Source organism: Dermacentor andersoni, chromosome 7 (genome assembly GCF_023375885.2).
Source record: "Dermacentor andersoni chromosome 7, qqDerAnde1_hic_scaffold, whole genome shotgun sequence".
In the NCBI taxonomy this organism is placed as follows: Eukaryota; Metazoa; Arthropoda; class Arachnida; order Ixodida; family Ixodidae; genus Dermacentor; species Dermacentor andersoni.
Window position 1 is genome coordinate 158,731,146 of NC_092820.1, and position 17,100 is coordinate 158,748,245.

General features: G+C 50.5%; 2 protein-coding genes across 2 annotated transcripts; both read right to left on the reverse strand.

Annotated features, from left to right (window-relative positions):
- Window positions 1-243: 243 nt before the first annotated feature.
- Window positions 244-3,171, reverse strand: LOC129385312 (neprilysin-21-like). Its single transcript, XM_055071890.1, has 2 exons — window positions 2,160-3,171; window positions 244-1,698 (listed from the first exon to the last, which is right to left on the reverse strand). Exons 1-2 carry the CDS (start codon window positions 3,078-3,080, stop codon window positions 289-291), a joined length of 2,331 nt encoding a protein of 776 aa, XP_054927865.1. The 5' UTR covers window positions 3,081-3,171; the 3' UTR covers window positions 244-288.
- Window positions 3,172-14,537: 11,366 nt separating this feature from the next.
- Window positions 14,538-16,699, reverse strand: LOC126533422 (disintegrin and metalloproteinase domain-containing protein 10-like). Its single transcript, XM_050180585.2, has one exon. The coding sequence runs from the start codon at window positions 16,658-16,660 to the stop codon at window positions 14,549-14,551; it is 2,112 nt and encodes a 703-aa protein (XP_050036542.1). The 5' UTR covers window positions 16,661-16,699; the 3' UTR covers window positions 14,538-14,548.
- Between the last annotated feature and the right edge of the window lie 401 nt (window positions 16,700-17,100).

Here is a 17,100-nt window from a genome sequence, read left to right on the forward strand (position 1 = left end):
GGCGATAGCCCATGGGGCTTGCGGGTCCCGGCTGCATCCGGCCGCAGCCGTCTGAGTGCAGTTCTCAGTGGCTATTTCCAACCGCTGCGTGTGTATGACAAAGCAACTGTTGTAATTGCAACGGCAAGCTTGGGCTCTCTTGTTGCCTGCATGCCGGGCGTTTTGTTGAGAGATGCTTCCCTTCCCTCCCTTGTGTTGCAATGCCACGAGCTAGGCACGCGCAATTCCCTTGTTTGGCGACACGGCGGCTATCGCTTGGCCGTGGTACGCAACACGACGCCTTTATTGCTACTGTGCAGCGCTCCAGAGCGTGCACCTGCGACGTGGGTTCATGGGCGAACCCAGCGAGCAGTTCCAGAGAGCGGCGAAGTCCTGAGAGTTGCGCAGAGGCTGGTTGACGCGCTCTTGCGCCTCCGGATCGTGGCCCTCGCACAGACTGGTAGCCAGCAGCACGTGGAAGAGTTGGCGCGTGGTCAGACCCCGGCGCAGGGTGTCGCCCATCGCGACGCGCCGCTCGCGCAGGTAGGACGAGAACTGCGCTTGCGCTGGCGACAGCGCTGCGCTGTCCAACCAGCGGCGAAGAGACGAGAGGCCGTCCGGTTCCGGTCCTCCGCGCTGCGCGTTCAGGCAGCCCTGGAGGCGGTGCAGGGCCGTCGACGTGTTCAGCGACCACTCGAGGCGGCCTAGAGCATGGCTGCGCTGGTGCACCGCCTGCAAAAGGCTCCGCGCCAGCCGAGTCGCCAGGCGTGGCACGCCCAGCGACTCCTGGTCCGCCGGCTGACCTAAGTCCAGTAGCGCCGCGGGTACGAACACGGAGCCGCTGGCCCAGTCCCAACGGGGCCACGTGTCGAACAGCGAGCCCTTCCAGCGGCCGCTTAGCCGGGCGGGCAGCGACGAACGGCAAGCGTCGCGGTAAGCTGAAAGCAGACGCGCCACTGGCGCCCTCTGGTGGTGGCGCGACGTCGGCGATGACGTGTAGGAGAAGCGCACCCGCACGGCGGCCAGCACGTTGCGAGCGCGCGCCCTGTCTCCGGTCGACATCCAGGGCAGCGAGGGCAGCGCGGCGACCAGGCGTCCCTTGAGCTCGGCGGCGAGCGCCGACAGCGACGGCAGTCGGGCCTCCAGCAGGGGCGCCAACGCGGCCATGTACGCGTCCTGCAGGAGCGGCTCGAGCTGATGCAGGCAGCGCTTCCAACGCGGCCAGCCGGCCGACGCGCTTCCCCTGTGGCGCAGCTGCCACAGCTCGCGGAACTCGTCCCCTTGCAGCAGTGGCGACACGTGCACCAGCAGCCGGAAGCCGAGGTAGTTGAGCACGTCCGAGGCGCGCGTCATCTGCAGCACCGACCGCAGCGCGCGCAGGTACCGGTCGCTCTTCACCAGGAGCTTCGTCTGGTCGCGTACCGTGACCAGGCCGCGCAGCACGAGCGAGAGCAGCGGCTTGTAGGCGGCGTACGATGCGACGCTGGTGATGCGGAACCGACTGGCTGCGAAGTCTTCCTCGCCGCGACTGCTCGAGATCTCGGCCAGCTTCTCGGAGAAGTCGCGCACTCCCGCGCTCGCGTTGGGCTCCGACCCGCCCGCCAGGCGAAACGCGGCCGCGGCGCCGTCCGTGTACCATCGCGGCAGTCGTCGCTCCCGGTGCTGCCCGATGAGCAGGTCCGGCTCGCCCAGGGTCACGAGCGTCTGGCCGCCGGCCGTCTGCAGTCACTTATCTCATCAAGGTTACCGTTCGGTGCACGTCGGCACTATAGTATGATTACACAAGACACGGTGCGTTTCCGTAGGGTAATGAGACGATGTGCAAGGTATGCAAGTGTGCTTCTCCGCACACCTGTTGTAACCTAACCAAGATGGCCGACTTTGGGCTGGAATCGTTATCGGGGTACCAACATGCGGGCTGGCGCTATCGTTCCTGCCGCCTTCCTTTTCCCGCGCCGTCGAATCTTTCAAAAACGCGCATTCCAGCTTTAAGAGTGCTGCCATACTTTTGTTGGAGAAATTTAGATGTGTCGAAGAGCGTACTAACGGAATCTTGCATATCGTCAATGTATTTTGTTAAACGAGCGCATGTGCACCACCCACCGCACCATATAGAGTTTGAAACATAGGAAAAATCTACGCTTCGCACGTATTCTCAAGCACGCAAAACAGGGGTACACCTGCAGCAGCTCCACGGCGAGGAGCGCGTCCAGACCGAGGTCCCGCGTGAGCGTGGCGGCGACGCGCCAGGCGTCCACGTGGTCGCGGTTGTTGCGGTACGGCCAGCCGGCCAGGCCCACGTCCTCGAGCAGCTCGCGCAGCTGCCGCAAGCCGACCTGCGTCGACCCCTTCCAGCAGAGTCCGAGAAGCGGCGGCGGCCTGGCGCGCAGCGCTTCGAGCAGGGCCCGCTCCGTGCGCGCCTCCAGCAGAACGTCGGACGCACGGCGGCGGCGACCGCACGCGAACGCGTAGAAGTCCGCGCACGGGTCCGCCGCCCAGTCCAGGTAGCCCTCGAGATAGGACGAGTGCGCCAGGCAGAAGCGGCTCAGGCACATGCCGTGCAACGGGCTCCGCTGCTGCTCCTCCTGTTGCTCCTGCGGCACCTCGGTCGAAGTAGTGGTCTTGCCCGGCTTGCTGCTCGAAGACGGTGCAGCGGTGGCGTTGTCGACGGGGGGAGTGCTGCCGGCCTCCACGCTGGAGCCGGCGGCGGCGGCGGCGGGAGCGCGCTTGGTGGCCGAGGCCAGCTGGCCGAGTCGGTCGTTGGACCAGTTCACGTACAGGTACAGCAGCGCGCCCGAGCAGAGCAGCACCACGGCGGTGCTGACCACGGCGAAGACTGAGCCCGGCGGGGGGCTGCGGCGCCAGCCGAGCGTGCTGCTGCGGCGCCCCGTGGCCTCGCTACTGCCGCTGCTGTACTCGGACTCCTCACCGTAGTCGTCGTCCCGCATGCGGAACAGGGACGACCGCCGCGGCGCGAACGTGTCCGAGGAGTCGTCGGTGACGCGCTCCTCGGAGGACGAGGCGAGGCGGCGCACGGCGCGCGGCGAGTAGCGGCCGCTGCGGCGCGCCGACTCGTCCCAGGCCAGATCGACGGCCGCCATTCTGTTGTTGATGTTGTTGTTGACGTTGATTCCTTTTCAACGAGGGGGACAGGCCAGATCGACGGCCGCCATGCTGTTGTTGATGATGATGATGATGATGATGATGATGATGATGATGATGAAGCCCTTGATGAGTTTGGCGCGTACCCGCTCACGGGGATTGGCCAAGAGTCGGGCAGACTTTGCTTATGTGTTCATCTGTTGACGTTGTTGATGTTGTTGTTTAAGGTGACGATTCCTCTTCAACGTGGGGGGCTTAATACGGTAGGGGGCTTAATAGCTTCTTCGGAGCGGCGCCTGCCCATGGAGCGACAACACTCGATCGCCGGCTTCGTCCTCACCCCGGCCTTCCTCAAAACTTTCTTTATTGTTAATAAATAGTTTAATAAGTCGTGCTTGTGAAAAGCACTGCATGCGACGAGCGGGAACGGCCTCTTGCGTATCCCTTGTTCAGTAGTCCCCCGTGTAGTGGGCATAGCTTGGAAACGAGAAGACCCACTACACATGCTCTCATAAATCTGCTTTATCGGCACAGATTGAAGCACGAATAGTAAATAACTGGAGGTGGGCGAATATCAACTTTTTACGAATGCGAATAGTAAGTAAGGAATATCGAATCGCGAAACGCGGAGGGGTATGTTTACGGTAGGAATATTTATTTCGGTATAATTCAGCGCCGCGCCTGCCTGATCAGATCAAAGGAACAGTCCTCAGGGACAAAGGATCAGTTTTAAGCACAATATCAGTGAATGCTATTAAAAGCTGCACTTAACATTTTTAGAGCCTGGTTTTCAAACAAGCTGTCCAAGAATGAATGGCTCCTGCATGAAAATAGCTTTACAAAAGTAACGCTAAATAAATGGCAGCTGAAGAAATATTGCAAGTTGTAAAAAAGAAAAAAGAAAGTACTGACGGACTTGTGTGCTCCAGAGACGCGTAAAAATGCCTGTTGCCAGGAAAGCATCACTGGTCATGGCGTAAATTGTAGAACTGCTATACGTGAGTGTAAGATTGCATATAAATAAAATAAGGCATGATGGTTGGGGTCCCTATTCCAGACCCCCACTGGCACGACTGTAGAGCGCCAAAACACACAAAGTGACAGACTACACGCAAAAATAACAGGTTGTCATGTAGGCTTCCGCCGCGAAAACGAAAACATAGTAGGGTTGGTAATATCGGCGAATGATTAATCGATTAAATGTATTCCGCAAAACGATTAATCTACATCGATTTAATAGATTAGGCCTGTTCGATTAATCGTTTTGCGAGAGTTCGGCAGGAGCGGCGCGATAGTTTCGAAATCGGTACTGGAATGGCGGCTCACGAGCGGTGACTGTGCGGCTGTGGCAGAGCGACTGTCGACTGTTTCTTGTTTTCCCTAGTCCCGAGTGATGCCTAGCCGAGCGCTTCCCCTCTCTCCCTCCTTCCTCCACACCGTACACGCCGCCCCAAGCCGGAGGCTTGAAGTGCCCTCGCAGTTCAAGCCGTGCTATATTAACCTGCAGTCGTTCACCGTCCTGCCACTCCCAGTCCACTAAAGACGTGGCATAGCATACGCGCCGGTTAACAAACGCGAGTTAATGACATCTTAGTTGAAGTCAAGAAAAAGAAATGGGTATGGGCAGGGCATTTAATGAGGAGGAAAGATAACCGATGGCCACTGAGGGTTACGGACTGGATTCCAAGAGAAGGGAAGCGTAGCATGGGGCGGCAGAAAGTTAGGTGGGCGGATGAGATTAAGAAGTTTGCAGGGACAACATGGCCACAATTAGCACATGACTGGAGTAGTGAGAGAAGTATGGGAGAGGCCTTTGCACTGCAGTGGGCGTTGCCATGATGATGATGATGATGATGATAATGATGTATTTGACAGCGAATGTATCCCAGCAAATCTATATATAGCTTCCGCGGGCGTCTGTTCTCGCATGCTGGTTGTGCGGCCATTCAAAGAAGGTGTTTGTTTCACCCGAGCATCCCAGCCAGTTGACATTCCTTCGCTCTGTAGAAAAAGAGAACGTGGTTTAAGATCCTAAGTCAGTGATTTTCTTTTCCCAGTGCATGGTGTAATTTCTTGGGTATCTTAGTGGAACTTCACCTTTCACTTCTGGCATCTTTTTTTTATTTCCTGTTTAACTGCGCTATTTAACAGGGATTCACTAGTGCCATGTATCTTATTTAATTCTACACTAAGTGGCCATCTTATAACATATATCGTTTATCTTTTCAAAAGCCACTAGTGCGAACTATATTTAAGCTTTAACAAATGACATATTGTTATTCATCAAACGTTTATACACTTGTATTTCTAACTTGGTTTCACCTCTCAAACATTAAAATAGGGTACTACAAAAGTAGATAATTGTGTTTCAACCTTTTCAAAAATGCTTGGCAAAAGCTTCGATTACCCGCCGTGGTTGCTTAGTGGCTATGGTGTTGGGCTGCTAAGCACGAGGTCGCGGGATCGAATCCCGGCCGCGGCGGGCGCATTTCGATGGGGGCGAAATGCGAAAACGCCCGTGTACTTAGATTTAGGTGCACGTTAATAAACGCCAGGTGGTCCAAATTTCCGGAGCTCCCCACTACGGCGTGCCTCATAATCAGAAAGTGGTTTTGGCGCGTAAGACCCCATAATTTTTTGAAAGCTTCGATTAATCAATAAATCGATGAAAATTAAACCATTCATCGAAAGCGATTAATTGATTACAGGTTAAAATGAATGATTAATCGTCAATCGAATAAACAAAGTAATCGACCATTCCTAAAACAGCTTGCATAATCGATGTTCTTCTTGCATTACGTCGAAAATTTTCACAATTGCTTCACTTCTGATAATTTGCAATAGTCAGTTTGGCAGACGAATAACAGTAAACAGACTTTTAACAGTCAGTTCTCTCGAAATATTTTGTTCGTTTCGGTATTCGAAAATACCAAGTAGTTCCTTTTCGAATACGAATAGTTAGTGTAACATTCGATTTGTATTCGAAAATTTGACTATATTCGCCTTGACTTATGAATAATTGATCAGAACGACCGTCACGCGTGAAACAAGGAAGTGCGACGCGTAAATTGCTCTGTAGCCGGCTTCTATAAGCATGGAGTAGTCCAAAATGTACGTTTTGTGGAGTCTGAATGAACCCACTGTTACAAATGCGAGTGATCCTGTTATGGAACGACACACACTGGAGCGATTTTTCAATTCGCGTTTAAACTTGTGCTGATACCATGTATCGTTACAGGCGGACAGCGCGGGAATTTTCAGACGAAGACAAAGAGGAGCGCCGAAAAAGGCGCACAGAAGGCTGTACTTTCAACAAAATGTTTATTTTGCCGGTAGATATGTTTTACAGGCAACAAAACAAGAAAAAAAAAAACAGAAGAAAGAACATGCAGAGTCCTTTTTCACACGAGGCGGCGCTATTCTTCCGTAACGATGAATAAAACCAACAAGCTCAACTTGTAGACAGTCGGTTTGTTCGTGTCTCATGTGATGGGCTGAACCCATCACACGAGCTCAAGAGAGTAAGGTCAAGTCCAAGGAAGAGGTTGTGTGGACACTATAGGCGCGGTAGCGTATAACTAGGGGGTGGACACACCGTGCACGTGGTGTCCCCCCCCCCCCCCCCCCCCGAAATATCTTGGTTAGTATGCGGCCTTATAACCAGCCCCCCTCCCACCTTACTCCCCCTCCCCGTACCAGGTGAAGTGGATGGAATATAGTAAGTGGAATATAGTAAACCATTGTGTGGGCCGATTTGTGCCAACTAGTAAAAAAAGTCTAAACAACACCGACCTTGGATTAACCGCGGCATCATTCACACGAAAAGAAAGCTAAAGCGACTGTGTAAAAAGAAAAAAAGGTTCGGACGAAATACCGAGACTTCGCGCAGAGTTGAGGCGTACGCTAACACTATCCAAAAAGCAATTCTTTGAACAAACACTGACAGGGTTCCTAAAAAGTTCTCCACAAAAATTCTGGAGGTATCTCAGCAGAAGGAAATATAAAATTGAAGAAATCGTAAAAGACAACATAAAGTTAACAAAGTCTGCGGACATTGCCGAACATTTTAATTACTTCTTTCAATCTGTGTTTACTAATAATATGAACATGAATACAGGCGAGCATTTACCGTATATTACACGTTACCCAATAAAAAATCTGGAAATCAAACAAGAGGGGGTGATCGAATTGCTGCTGAATTTAGATGAAAAAAAAAAAGGAATCTAGTGGACCTGACAGAATTTGTCCTGAATTTCTGAAACGCTTTGGTGAATGGATGTCCTACTACTTAACGATAATTTTCGAGAAATCATTACATACGCATTCTTTACCCACAGACTGGCGCAGGGCCGTAGTTATACCAGTGTACAAAGGCGGTGATCACGCACTTGTAATTAATTACCGACCCATTTCACTCACATGTATCAGTTGTAAAATTCTGGAACACATAATCGCAAAACATATTTTACAGTTTCTAGAAGTGAATAGTTTACTCATCGCAGCATGGCTTCCGTACTGGACTATCTACAATTACACAATTAATTGAAGTAGTTCATGATCTCGCTGCAGCCTTAGATGAGAAGCACCAGATTGACGTCATTTGTATAGATTTTGCGAAAGCCTTTGATAAAGTTCCGCATAATAAGCTGATCTTTAAATTGAGAGAAATAGGTATCGATGAAAGATTAGTGCTATGGATAAAATAATATTTAAGTGATCGTAAACAGACCGTAAGTTTAGATGGCAGCCTGTCGAGTCCACTCCAAGTGCTTTCAGGTGTTCCTCAGGGGTCAGTCTTCGGCCCACTGTTATTTCTTACATATATAAACGATATCTCCTCTGTTGTTGAAGAACCGGTAAAAATGAAGCTTTTTGCAGATGATTGCCTAATTTATTCTACCGTAACCAATGTTCAGGATCAACTCAGAATTAGTCGTTGTTTAGAAAATTTCAGCCGATGGTGTAAATTATGGGATATGAATATAAACTACATTAACTCAACACACACACATATGACTAGGAAAGTAAACGTTCTGCCTTTTAACTATTACATCGATGGTAATTTGTTTGTTCGTGCTAACCAGTTTAAACATTTAGGTGTTACAGTCACGCATAATCTGGCATGGCATACGCCCATAGAAAATGTGTGCTCGAAGGCGAATCAGAGACTAGGAGTGCGATCTTGTACGCGTTCCAAAATAGAACGGAGGCGGTTCGTTCTTTACGTCACAAAATAGGCGGTATGTTCCGTTCCGTTCGTCCGATAGCAGACGACACGGAATGATTGACAGCAGATATCACGTCACAATTGACACCACGGCGTTCGGCGCGGTTCAACTTGACGAATCGTATATGGCTCGGTAGAACGAACCGCCTCCGTTCTATTTTGGAACGCGTACAAGATCGCACCCTAGGTTCCTTAAGGCAAAAACTAGGTCAAGTTACGCGAGATGTAAAGTGGATAGCTTATAAAACTTTTGTTAGACCTTTACTTGAATGTACCTCAGTCATCTGGAGCCCTCATCAGAAATAAATGACTACAAGGTTAGAAAAAGTTCGTGCCGCGCGCTTCATATGCTCAAAGTACCACCGTTTAGATTCCGTCACGCTGATGTTGCAGTCTTGTGAACTTGAAACACTAGAAGTACGAAGGCGAAAAAATCGTCTGAAAGTATTTTTTAGAATACTACATGGACATTTAAAAATCAACAAAGATGAGTATGTGCAGCTTCCAGGAAAACGAAGCAGTCGTGTTAATCATCAATATGTTTTACGCCCATGCTTTGCTCACAGTGATGTGTTCCGCTTTTCTTTTTTCCGTGCTGTGGTTGAACTTTGGAACGCGATACCAAGCTTTGTGGCAAATGCCAGGGATGTTTGTGAATTTGAAAAATTGTTAAACATGTATTTTTGTGATTCCGCTGCCGCTTGATGCACCTGTATATATGGTCTGCCTGTATTTAAACCCTCCCTGTAAGAACCCTCAGCAGAGGGTTGACAGTATAAATAAATAAATAAATAAATAAATAAATAAATAAATAAATAAATAAATAAATAAATCTTCGAGATAAACACTGAAACAAAACAACAAAACACTTTGTAAAAAGCAGCGCTATATGCATTTCAGCACAAACATGGGTATTAGAAAAACAAATAACCGGTCATGGGGAAACGAAAAAAAAAGGTAACAGGTATAGCTTTAAACTGAGTGCAGTATTACGTAATTTTGCTAAGAAAAAATCGCTTAATAGCATCACTTGAATGCTGAAAGGGGTCAAACAATTCTTTGTTTAATTTATCTAATAATACTGGAAGACTATAAGAAAGAGACTGTTCGGTATAATATGCCCTAGGCGTCGACACTAAACAAATTTCTTCGTCTAGTCTGCAGAATATGCGTGTTTTTCTCAAGTTTGGCCAGATAAAAAATATAATGTTAATCACTTTGTGAGGAGCGTTTATAGATCATTAAAAGTCTATAATTGTATAAATTATAGATTTGCAGGATTTCATATCTTAAAAAGAAGTCATGTGTGGGGGTATGGTAAGGCAGACCAGCAATGCATCTTACAGCTCTTTTTTGAAGAAGGTGAAGCTTGGATAAATTTGTGACACCCATAGTGCCCCAAACGGCACTGCAATATTTGGAATTTTGGAACATTTTACTATTGCATTTTGTGTTTGTGGTATGCCAAAGCAATTTTTTTCTCAATTATTTATGTTTATAATCAACCATATGAGATGATAAAATAATAGTGAAAAAGAAATCCCCTACAATTTCTATAAATGACCTCAAATTTTGCTTTTTGCTTCAACGGCATAAATACAGTAATAACAAAATGAAGGATTACTAAGTTGCGCATACCAAAGCGTAATTGCTCTAAATTACCCGCACAATGTTTCCGTAGTCATCAAATTAAGGGTCTTTTTTTCACGTTTTTCCTTATACACGTTGCCTTCCCTTGTTAATTCAAATGAAAAAAAGTTTTAGGAATGCATTTCCTTAGCTGTAGTAAAAAGTCACGATTTTTTTTTACATATAAATTGGAGAGGGTTAAGTTCACGGCTGGCGAACCTCGCGTGGAATAGCCCTTAATTCTGCACTCGTGTCAAAAATGAGAAGGAATATTCCATCTGACATCGACAAGCTGGTTTTTCTCAACCGTTATTGCTATGATCGGTGGAATTGCTGGCTTTTTCGAAGACGGCGCCTTTTTTGCGCTATTTCGGTGAATAGCTTTGCTTTGCGAGTGGTCTATAGACCCGTGAAGTCGCCGGCCCTATATTTATTATTCGGAGTTCGCCGCGTGGTGGCCGAAATTTCGCGGTGGCCGAAATTTCGAATGCCTTACGAGGTTTTACTTTAAAGGAGTTTGGACGCTTTCTGCTCGCACCGTGACGCAAGCGATAATCTAGCCGACAAATCCTTTAAGTTCGCTTGGCGAAAGACGCTTCCGGAATTCAAAAACTTGGAAAGAGCTAAAGCTAAAGATCGATCAGGGTCAAGGAAGCCGCCGAGAGGCAGGAACTCTTGGCCGTAACCTAGCTCGGTGGGTGCCCCAGCTCACTAACTCGCCGGACGCGAATCGTTCTGATTCGAAATAAAGTTTTCTCACTCACTCACTCACTCACTCGATCGAGGCGCCTGGCACAAGTTCGTTGTATAGGCTACGCATTCAAGTGTTCGTTGGAGCCCGGAGTTTTAGGGTGAACCATTGAAGCACGAAATGAATGAATGAATGAATGAATGAATGTTTTTAGTAGGTTCTGTGTTAGTGGGTAGTCTCAATGGCAACTTCACGGTTAAAACTTTTTTATCGCTGTCTGACGGGTCATTCCATGCCAAACGTCCCAGTCATTGCGCTCGACCACTTCAGATTTCTCCGTTAAATATAAATGCAGATCAGTGCCTTATAGATAGCGTTTCCTAGAAGCGTCTCGCTTGAAAAAAAGAAAAAAAGAAAGGAAAACTCATCACGTTACCAGAGCTTGAATTCTCTTTGAGGGGATGAAACTACTGATATAAAAATAAATTATATATATATATATATATATATATATATATATATATATATTATAAATTTAAACGTGGAAAATAATAAAGAAGAGGAAAATGAAAGTGAATGAAGAGGCAACTTGTCGGCCGATGGGAGCCGAGCCCACATCAGTGCATAGTTAAAAAAAATATTTTCTATTTGCTGGTTTTTGTTTGACTATATGAGATTAGAAAATATACAAGGACATACCTTGTAACCGAGATATCTGGCGCATTATCGCGTGATAATGAATCTGTGATGTTGTACTGTGATTTACTGTGATTTGGTATTGTATTTTATATAGTGAAATGCTTTCGACAAAAAGTAAGTGTAATTGTTATTTTTTGTTGTTATGTTAATCAGAGCGAACATTGTGTTAGCAACGTGGAACTATGTAGCGGGCTGGGACCTTTGTCAGGCAATCGTATGCCTTTAGTACTTGCCTGCTCTCGATTGTACGAGGAATCAACAAAGTTAAAATAAAAAAAATGAACAAATGAAATCATTTAGCACTATTCAAAAGAATAATACTGGCCGTTGCTGTAAATCCTTGTATTGTCCCGCTAATTTCAATGAAATGCGTGTAATGCAGTGGCGTAAACAACAATTTTTTGTTCTCCAAGTCGCATTATCACGCCGGCGGTGATTCACTCTCGGTTTATCCACAGTGCGGTCACTCTAAATGGAATTAACACTCTGATGTGCGGCTCTCATTTTTGCTTGGCGCTCTTCTAGCAAGTGTTGGCCGAACGTATGTCAATGCATTGTACGGGCGGGCATAAGTAATCCCCCTGAATAAAGCCTGTTCGGGGGGCTTATGTTTCGAAGGGGTGCCAGCTTCACCGACGACAAGTCATATGCTGCTAGGGCCGGGAGAGAGAGTGCAGCGAGAGGGAAAAATTCGCACGTGCTTTACACTCACGTGTTCCCTTTAGCAGCGGACCACACTGTACAGCGTTGAAATCTCTCACAATCGGTTCTCTTTTAAAGACGCGACATCTTTCTTGGCGGGTTACCCCAACTTTCCTGCGTATGGAGTATGTGTGTTCCCAACGTCTTTCGTGGACCGATCCCTGAGATATGCAGTCTAATGTGCCGCTGGAGCCATTCGGTATGTGATGACACTAGGTATTGGGCCACCGTTGCCACTAAATACGTGTCCCTTGGGTACATGCAACTGGGGATACCGGTGTGATGATGATGGCGATGATGACTGATGAAAAAAAAAGAAACTTTGGAAAGCGCTTATAACCCCTGTAGGTAGTTGACGTCGACCGAACGTTATTGCTCCAGAGCGGCGGCTCACACTAACGAATACGGGGCGGTGTTCTCGGGCGATCACTTTCGCGAGATTTCGCGACTCGGCACTGGACTAGTCGAAGTATACGGCCGAAAGCGTTTTTTTTTTTTTGCGTTGGACGAAGATAGCGAGCACGTCGTCATCATCATCAGCCTGGTTGTGCCCACTGCAGGGCAAAGGCCTCTCCCATACTTCTCCAACTACCCCGGTCATGTACTAATTGTGGCCATGTTGTCCCTGCAAACTTCTTAATCTCATCCACCTACCTAACTTTCTGCCGTCCCCTGCTACGCTTCCCTTCCCTTGGAATCCAGTCCGTAACCCTTAATGACCATCGGTTATCGTCCCTCCTCATTACATGTCCTGCCCATGCCCATTTCTTTTTCTTGATTTCAACTAAGATGTCATTAACTCGCGTTTGTTCCCTCACCCAATCTGTTCTTTTCTTATCCCTTAACGTTACACCCATCATTCTTCTTTCCACAGCTCGTTGCGTCGTCCTCAATTTAAGTAGAACCCTTTTTGTAAGCCTCCAGGTTTCTGTCCCGTACGTGAATACTGGTAAGACACAACTGTTATACACTTTTCTCTTGAGGGATAATGGTGACCTGCTGTTCATGATCTGAGAATGCCTGCCAAACGCACCCCAGCCCATTTATATTCTTTTGATTATTTCAGTCTCATGATCCCGATTTGCGGGCACTAACTGTCCTAAATAAATGTATTCCCTTACCACTTCCAGTGCCTCGCTACCTATCGTAAACTGCTGTTCTCTTCCGAGACTGTTAAACATTACTTTAGTTTTCTGCAGATTAATTTTTAGACCCACCCTTCTGCTTTGCCTCTGCAGGTCAGTGAGCATGCATTGCAATTGGTCCCCTCAGTTACTGAGTTACCCTGAGTTACACTTAAGTAACGCCGGAAGAAGTAAAGAAAGCCTTGGGAGCTATGCAAAGGGTGGAGGCAGCTGGGGAGGATCAGGTAACAGCAGATTTCTTGAAGGATGATGGGCAAATTGTTCTATAAAAACTGGCCGCCATCTATACGCAATGCCTCATGACTTCGAGCGTACCGGAATCTTGGAAGAACGCTAACATAATCCTAATCCATAAGAAAGGGGACGCCAAAGACTTGAAAATTTATAGACCGATCAGCTTACTGTCCGTTGCCTACAAAGTATTTGCTAAGGTAATCGCAAATAGAATCAGGAACACCTTAGACTTCTGTCAATAAAAGGACCAGGCAGGATTCCGTAAAGGCTACTCAACAATAGACCATATTCACACTATCAATCAGGTGATAGAGAAATGTGTGGAATATAACCAACCCTTATATATAGCGTTCATTGATTACGAGAAAGCGTTTGATTCAGTCGAAACCTCAGCAGTCGTGGAGGCATTACGGAATCAGGGTGTAGACGAACCGTATGTAAAAATACTGAATGATAGCTATAGCGGCTCCACAGCCACCGTAGTCCTCCATAAAGAAAGCAACAAAATCTCAATAAAGGAAGGCGTCAGACAGGGAGATACGACCTCTCCAATGCTATTCACAGCGTGTTTACAGGAGGCATTCAGAGACCTGGATTGGGAAGAATTGGGGATAAAAGTTAATGGAGAATACCTTAGTAACTTGCGATTCGCTGATGATGTTGCCTTGCGAGCACGTCACCGCGCCAGAAATGCCCTCGGCCGTACATGCGGACGCGTCCAGAGCCGAGTCACGCGAAATCTCGCCAAAGTGAAACTATCTCCGAAAGTTATCGCCCAAGAATACCGCCCGTGGTTCACCCTATTCTCACCCTCAGCTCGCTCAGGAAGTCTAGTTTACGTCTATCATCGACGTCAACTAGTGGTCGATTCGCACTAAACTTTTTTTTTTTCCTAATATGAATCGGATGTTCGCCTGCTCACCGGCGCTGGGCCCCGGCCGTCGCAGGATGCTCTCGATGGAGAAGCTCAGCGGGGGCGGCCTCTGCTCCTCGCTGGAGCCGCACTGCACCGCGCTCGCCGGCGGCCGGCGCATGCTGCCGACTGCCGAGGCGAAGGCGCGGGCCGGAGCCGGGGCGGCGCCGCGGCCCCGCCTCCTAACCCCGCCCACACGTGTTCACGCGGTTCAGAGCCAAGAATTTTTATTGCCTGCGCAACAGCAGCGGCGGCCGCAGCAGCAGCAGCAGCAACAGCACGAAGTTCGTGCTCGGCAGCAGCAACATCGCTGCGGCCGACTTGCTGCTGCTGTGCGATATGGTGGGCGACACGATGCACATGCCGAAGCCGTCGCACTGTCCGCGCCGGCCGTGGCAGAAGAAGTCGGAGCGCTGCACGAACAGGCGGCCGTCGAGCGACTTGAGGCCGTGCTCGATGGCGGGCAGGCAGGCGCCGCGCGAGCCGTTGCGGCAGCAGATGTGGCACTCGTCGTTGCCGAACCGGCCCTCGTCCACGCACACGCAGTCGAGCAGGCCCCGGTCCTGGCAGGGCGTCGACTGGCACTTGCCGTGGCGGCAGGTCTTCTTGGTGCCGCGGCACGGGTAGCCGTCGGCGCGCGCCGTGAGCGGGCGGCAGACGCCCTTGTCGTCGCACATGCCGGACGCCATGCACTCGTCGAACGGGCGGCACGACGCGTTGGACGCGGCGCGCAGCAGCGTGGCGCCGCACTGGTCGCTGCAGCAGGCCGACGACCGCGGCGAGCAGGTGGACCCGCCGGCGCGGCGCACCGTGCACGGCAGGTCCCGCTGCGGGGGCAGCAGCGCCTCGTGAAGCTGCGGGCCCGACGGCGCGGGCGAGCAGCACGGGTCCAGCGTGTCGCAGGTGGCCTCCGAGCCGCAGTCGCACTCCTCGCCGGGCTCGATGATGCCGTTGCCGCAGCGCGCGCCGTCTTCGGCCAGGCAGGTGCCCTTGGCGCGCAGCACCTTGCGCATGTCGCGCACCGAGCAGGGCGAGAAGGCGCGGTGGTTCGGCAGGGAGCCGTCCACGGAGTACTTGACCATGATGAAGAAGCCCGACTTGCCGATCGGGTGACAGGCCGGGTCGGCGGCGGGGTCGTGCGGCGAGCCGAAGCTGTGGCCGATCTCGTGCGTCACCGTGCCGAACGAGACTCCGTGCGGGACTCGCTTGCGGTTAGACGTGCTCGTCGTGATGGAGGCGATGTTGAAGCTGTGTATGGTGTCCTGGTCGATGAAGCGCATGGGCAGCTCGCAGATGCCACCCACCGGGCCCTCGGGGTCCGGGTTCGCCACGAACGAGATGCCCAGCGTGTTGCTCTCGAAGGGCCGGTGGGAGAAGCCCACGACGAGGCAGTGGCGCTGCACGTAGAACGAGAAGCTGGCCAGGTAGTCCTTGGCCGACAGGTCTTCCTGGCCCAGCGGGTAGCCCTTGCTGCTTGGCTCGGCGAAGATGGTCACCTTCTCGGGTATGAGGCCCACTCGGAATGGCAGCTGGAAGTCGGTGTTGCGGAACACCAGGTCGGCGTAGTGCAGGTGCAGGATCATCTCCTGCACCACCAGGTTCACGTTGCGGTTGCGCGAGCGGAAGAACGAGTGGTCGGCCAGCAGCTCGATGCCGCAGACGCGCAGGCCTGACGACGTGCCGCCGGACGAGCGCATCCTCTGCGCGCTCATGCGTGTCAGCAAGTCTTCTTCGGCCGACAGCCGCTGCAGCTGCTTTGAGGGGCCGACGGCGCGCGTCGTGTTCTGGAAGCAGGCGCGCACGCCTCCGCGCATGGTGACGCAGTCGGGCGCCATCACCTCCATGCCGGAGTAGACGACAGCGTCGTAGTTCTGCTTCTCCAGGAAGAAGTTGTCCGCGGGCTCGACGAAGTACACGTTGTTCTCGGTGCGTATGACGCCGTCGAAGACGCCGTCGCGGAAGTAGCCCATCACCTCCGAGCGCGGGTTGTCCTCGAGCCGGCCGATGTAGAGGCTGTAGTCGGCCTCGTACGCGACTCGCGACACGCCGCTCGTGTTGTGCACGAACACCGGGATGCGATTCACGTGGCGCGGGTCCTCGGCGAGCGACAGGTTGAAGTGCTGGCCGTAGGCCTCGAACGAGACCCGGTAGCCGCCCTGCGCGTCGGCTGCCACGTCCATGGCGTCTACGCTGCGGGTGGGCGGCACGCTGAACGCCTGCATGCGAACTCGCTCGAAGCGGCTCACGAAGTCGCTCAGCTCGCCGCGGCCGCCGTGCGCGCCTAGCGCTAGGAGCAGCAGCCATGGCAGCAGCAGCTGCGACCGCCGGCTCCGGCCCATGTCGCGGCCCGCCTGCTACCTGCCCTCCTCTTCCTTCTGCGTGGCGATGGCGATGTTGAAGATTGTGATGATGATTTCTTTTCGAGAATGGCACGAACCCACTGTGAGGGATAGGGCGAAGGATCGAGTGGTAATACGACAGACGAAAACATGATTGATTGCCTTTGCTAGATGGAATGATGGCACAGTGGTCTTAGTTCGACACACGCCAAGATAAATGAAACTGCTAAAGATACCGATTATAAATGAAATAATTTAATGGGTAATACAATGAAGTCCGCCTTGCAAAATGAAGATGTAAAGAAGTTAAAAACTGATATGTGGTTTCAAAAAAGTGTGTTCAAGTGTATTTCACAAATTTTAACCGAGTATGTAATTTGTCGTTTGGATATAGGAATTTTCGGAAACGAACACTGTTTTCCAGTGTTCTTGGGAAACTG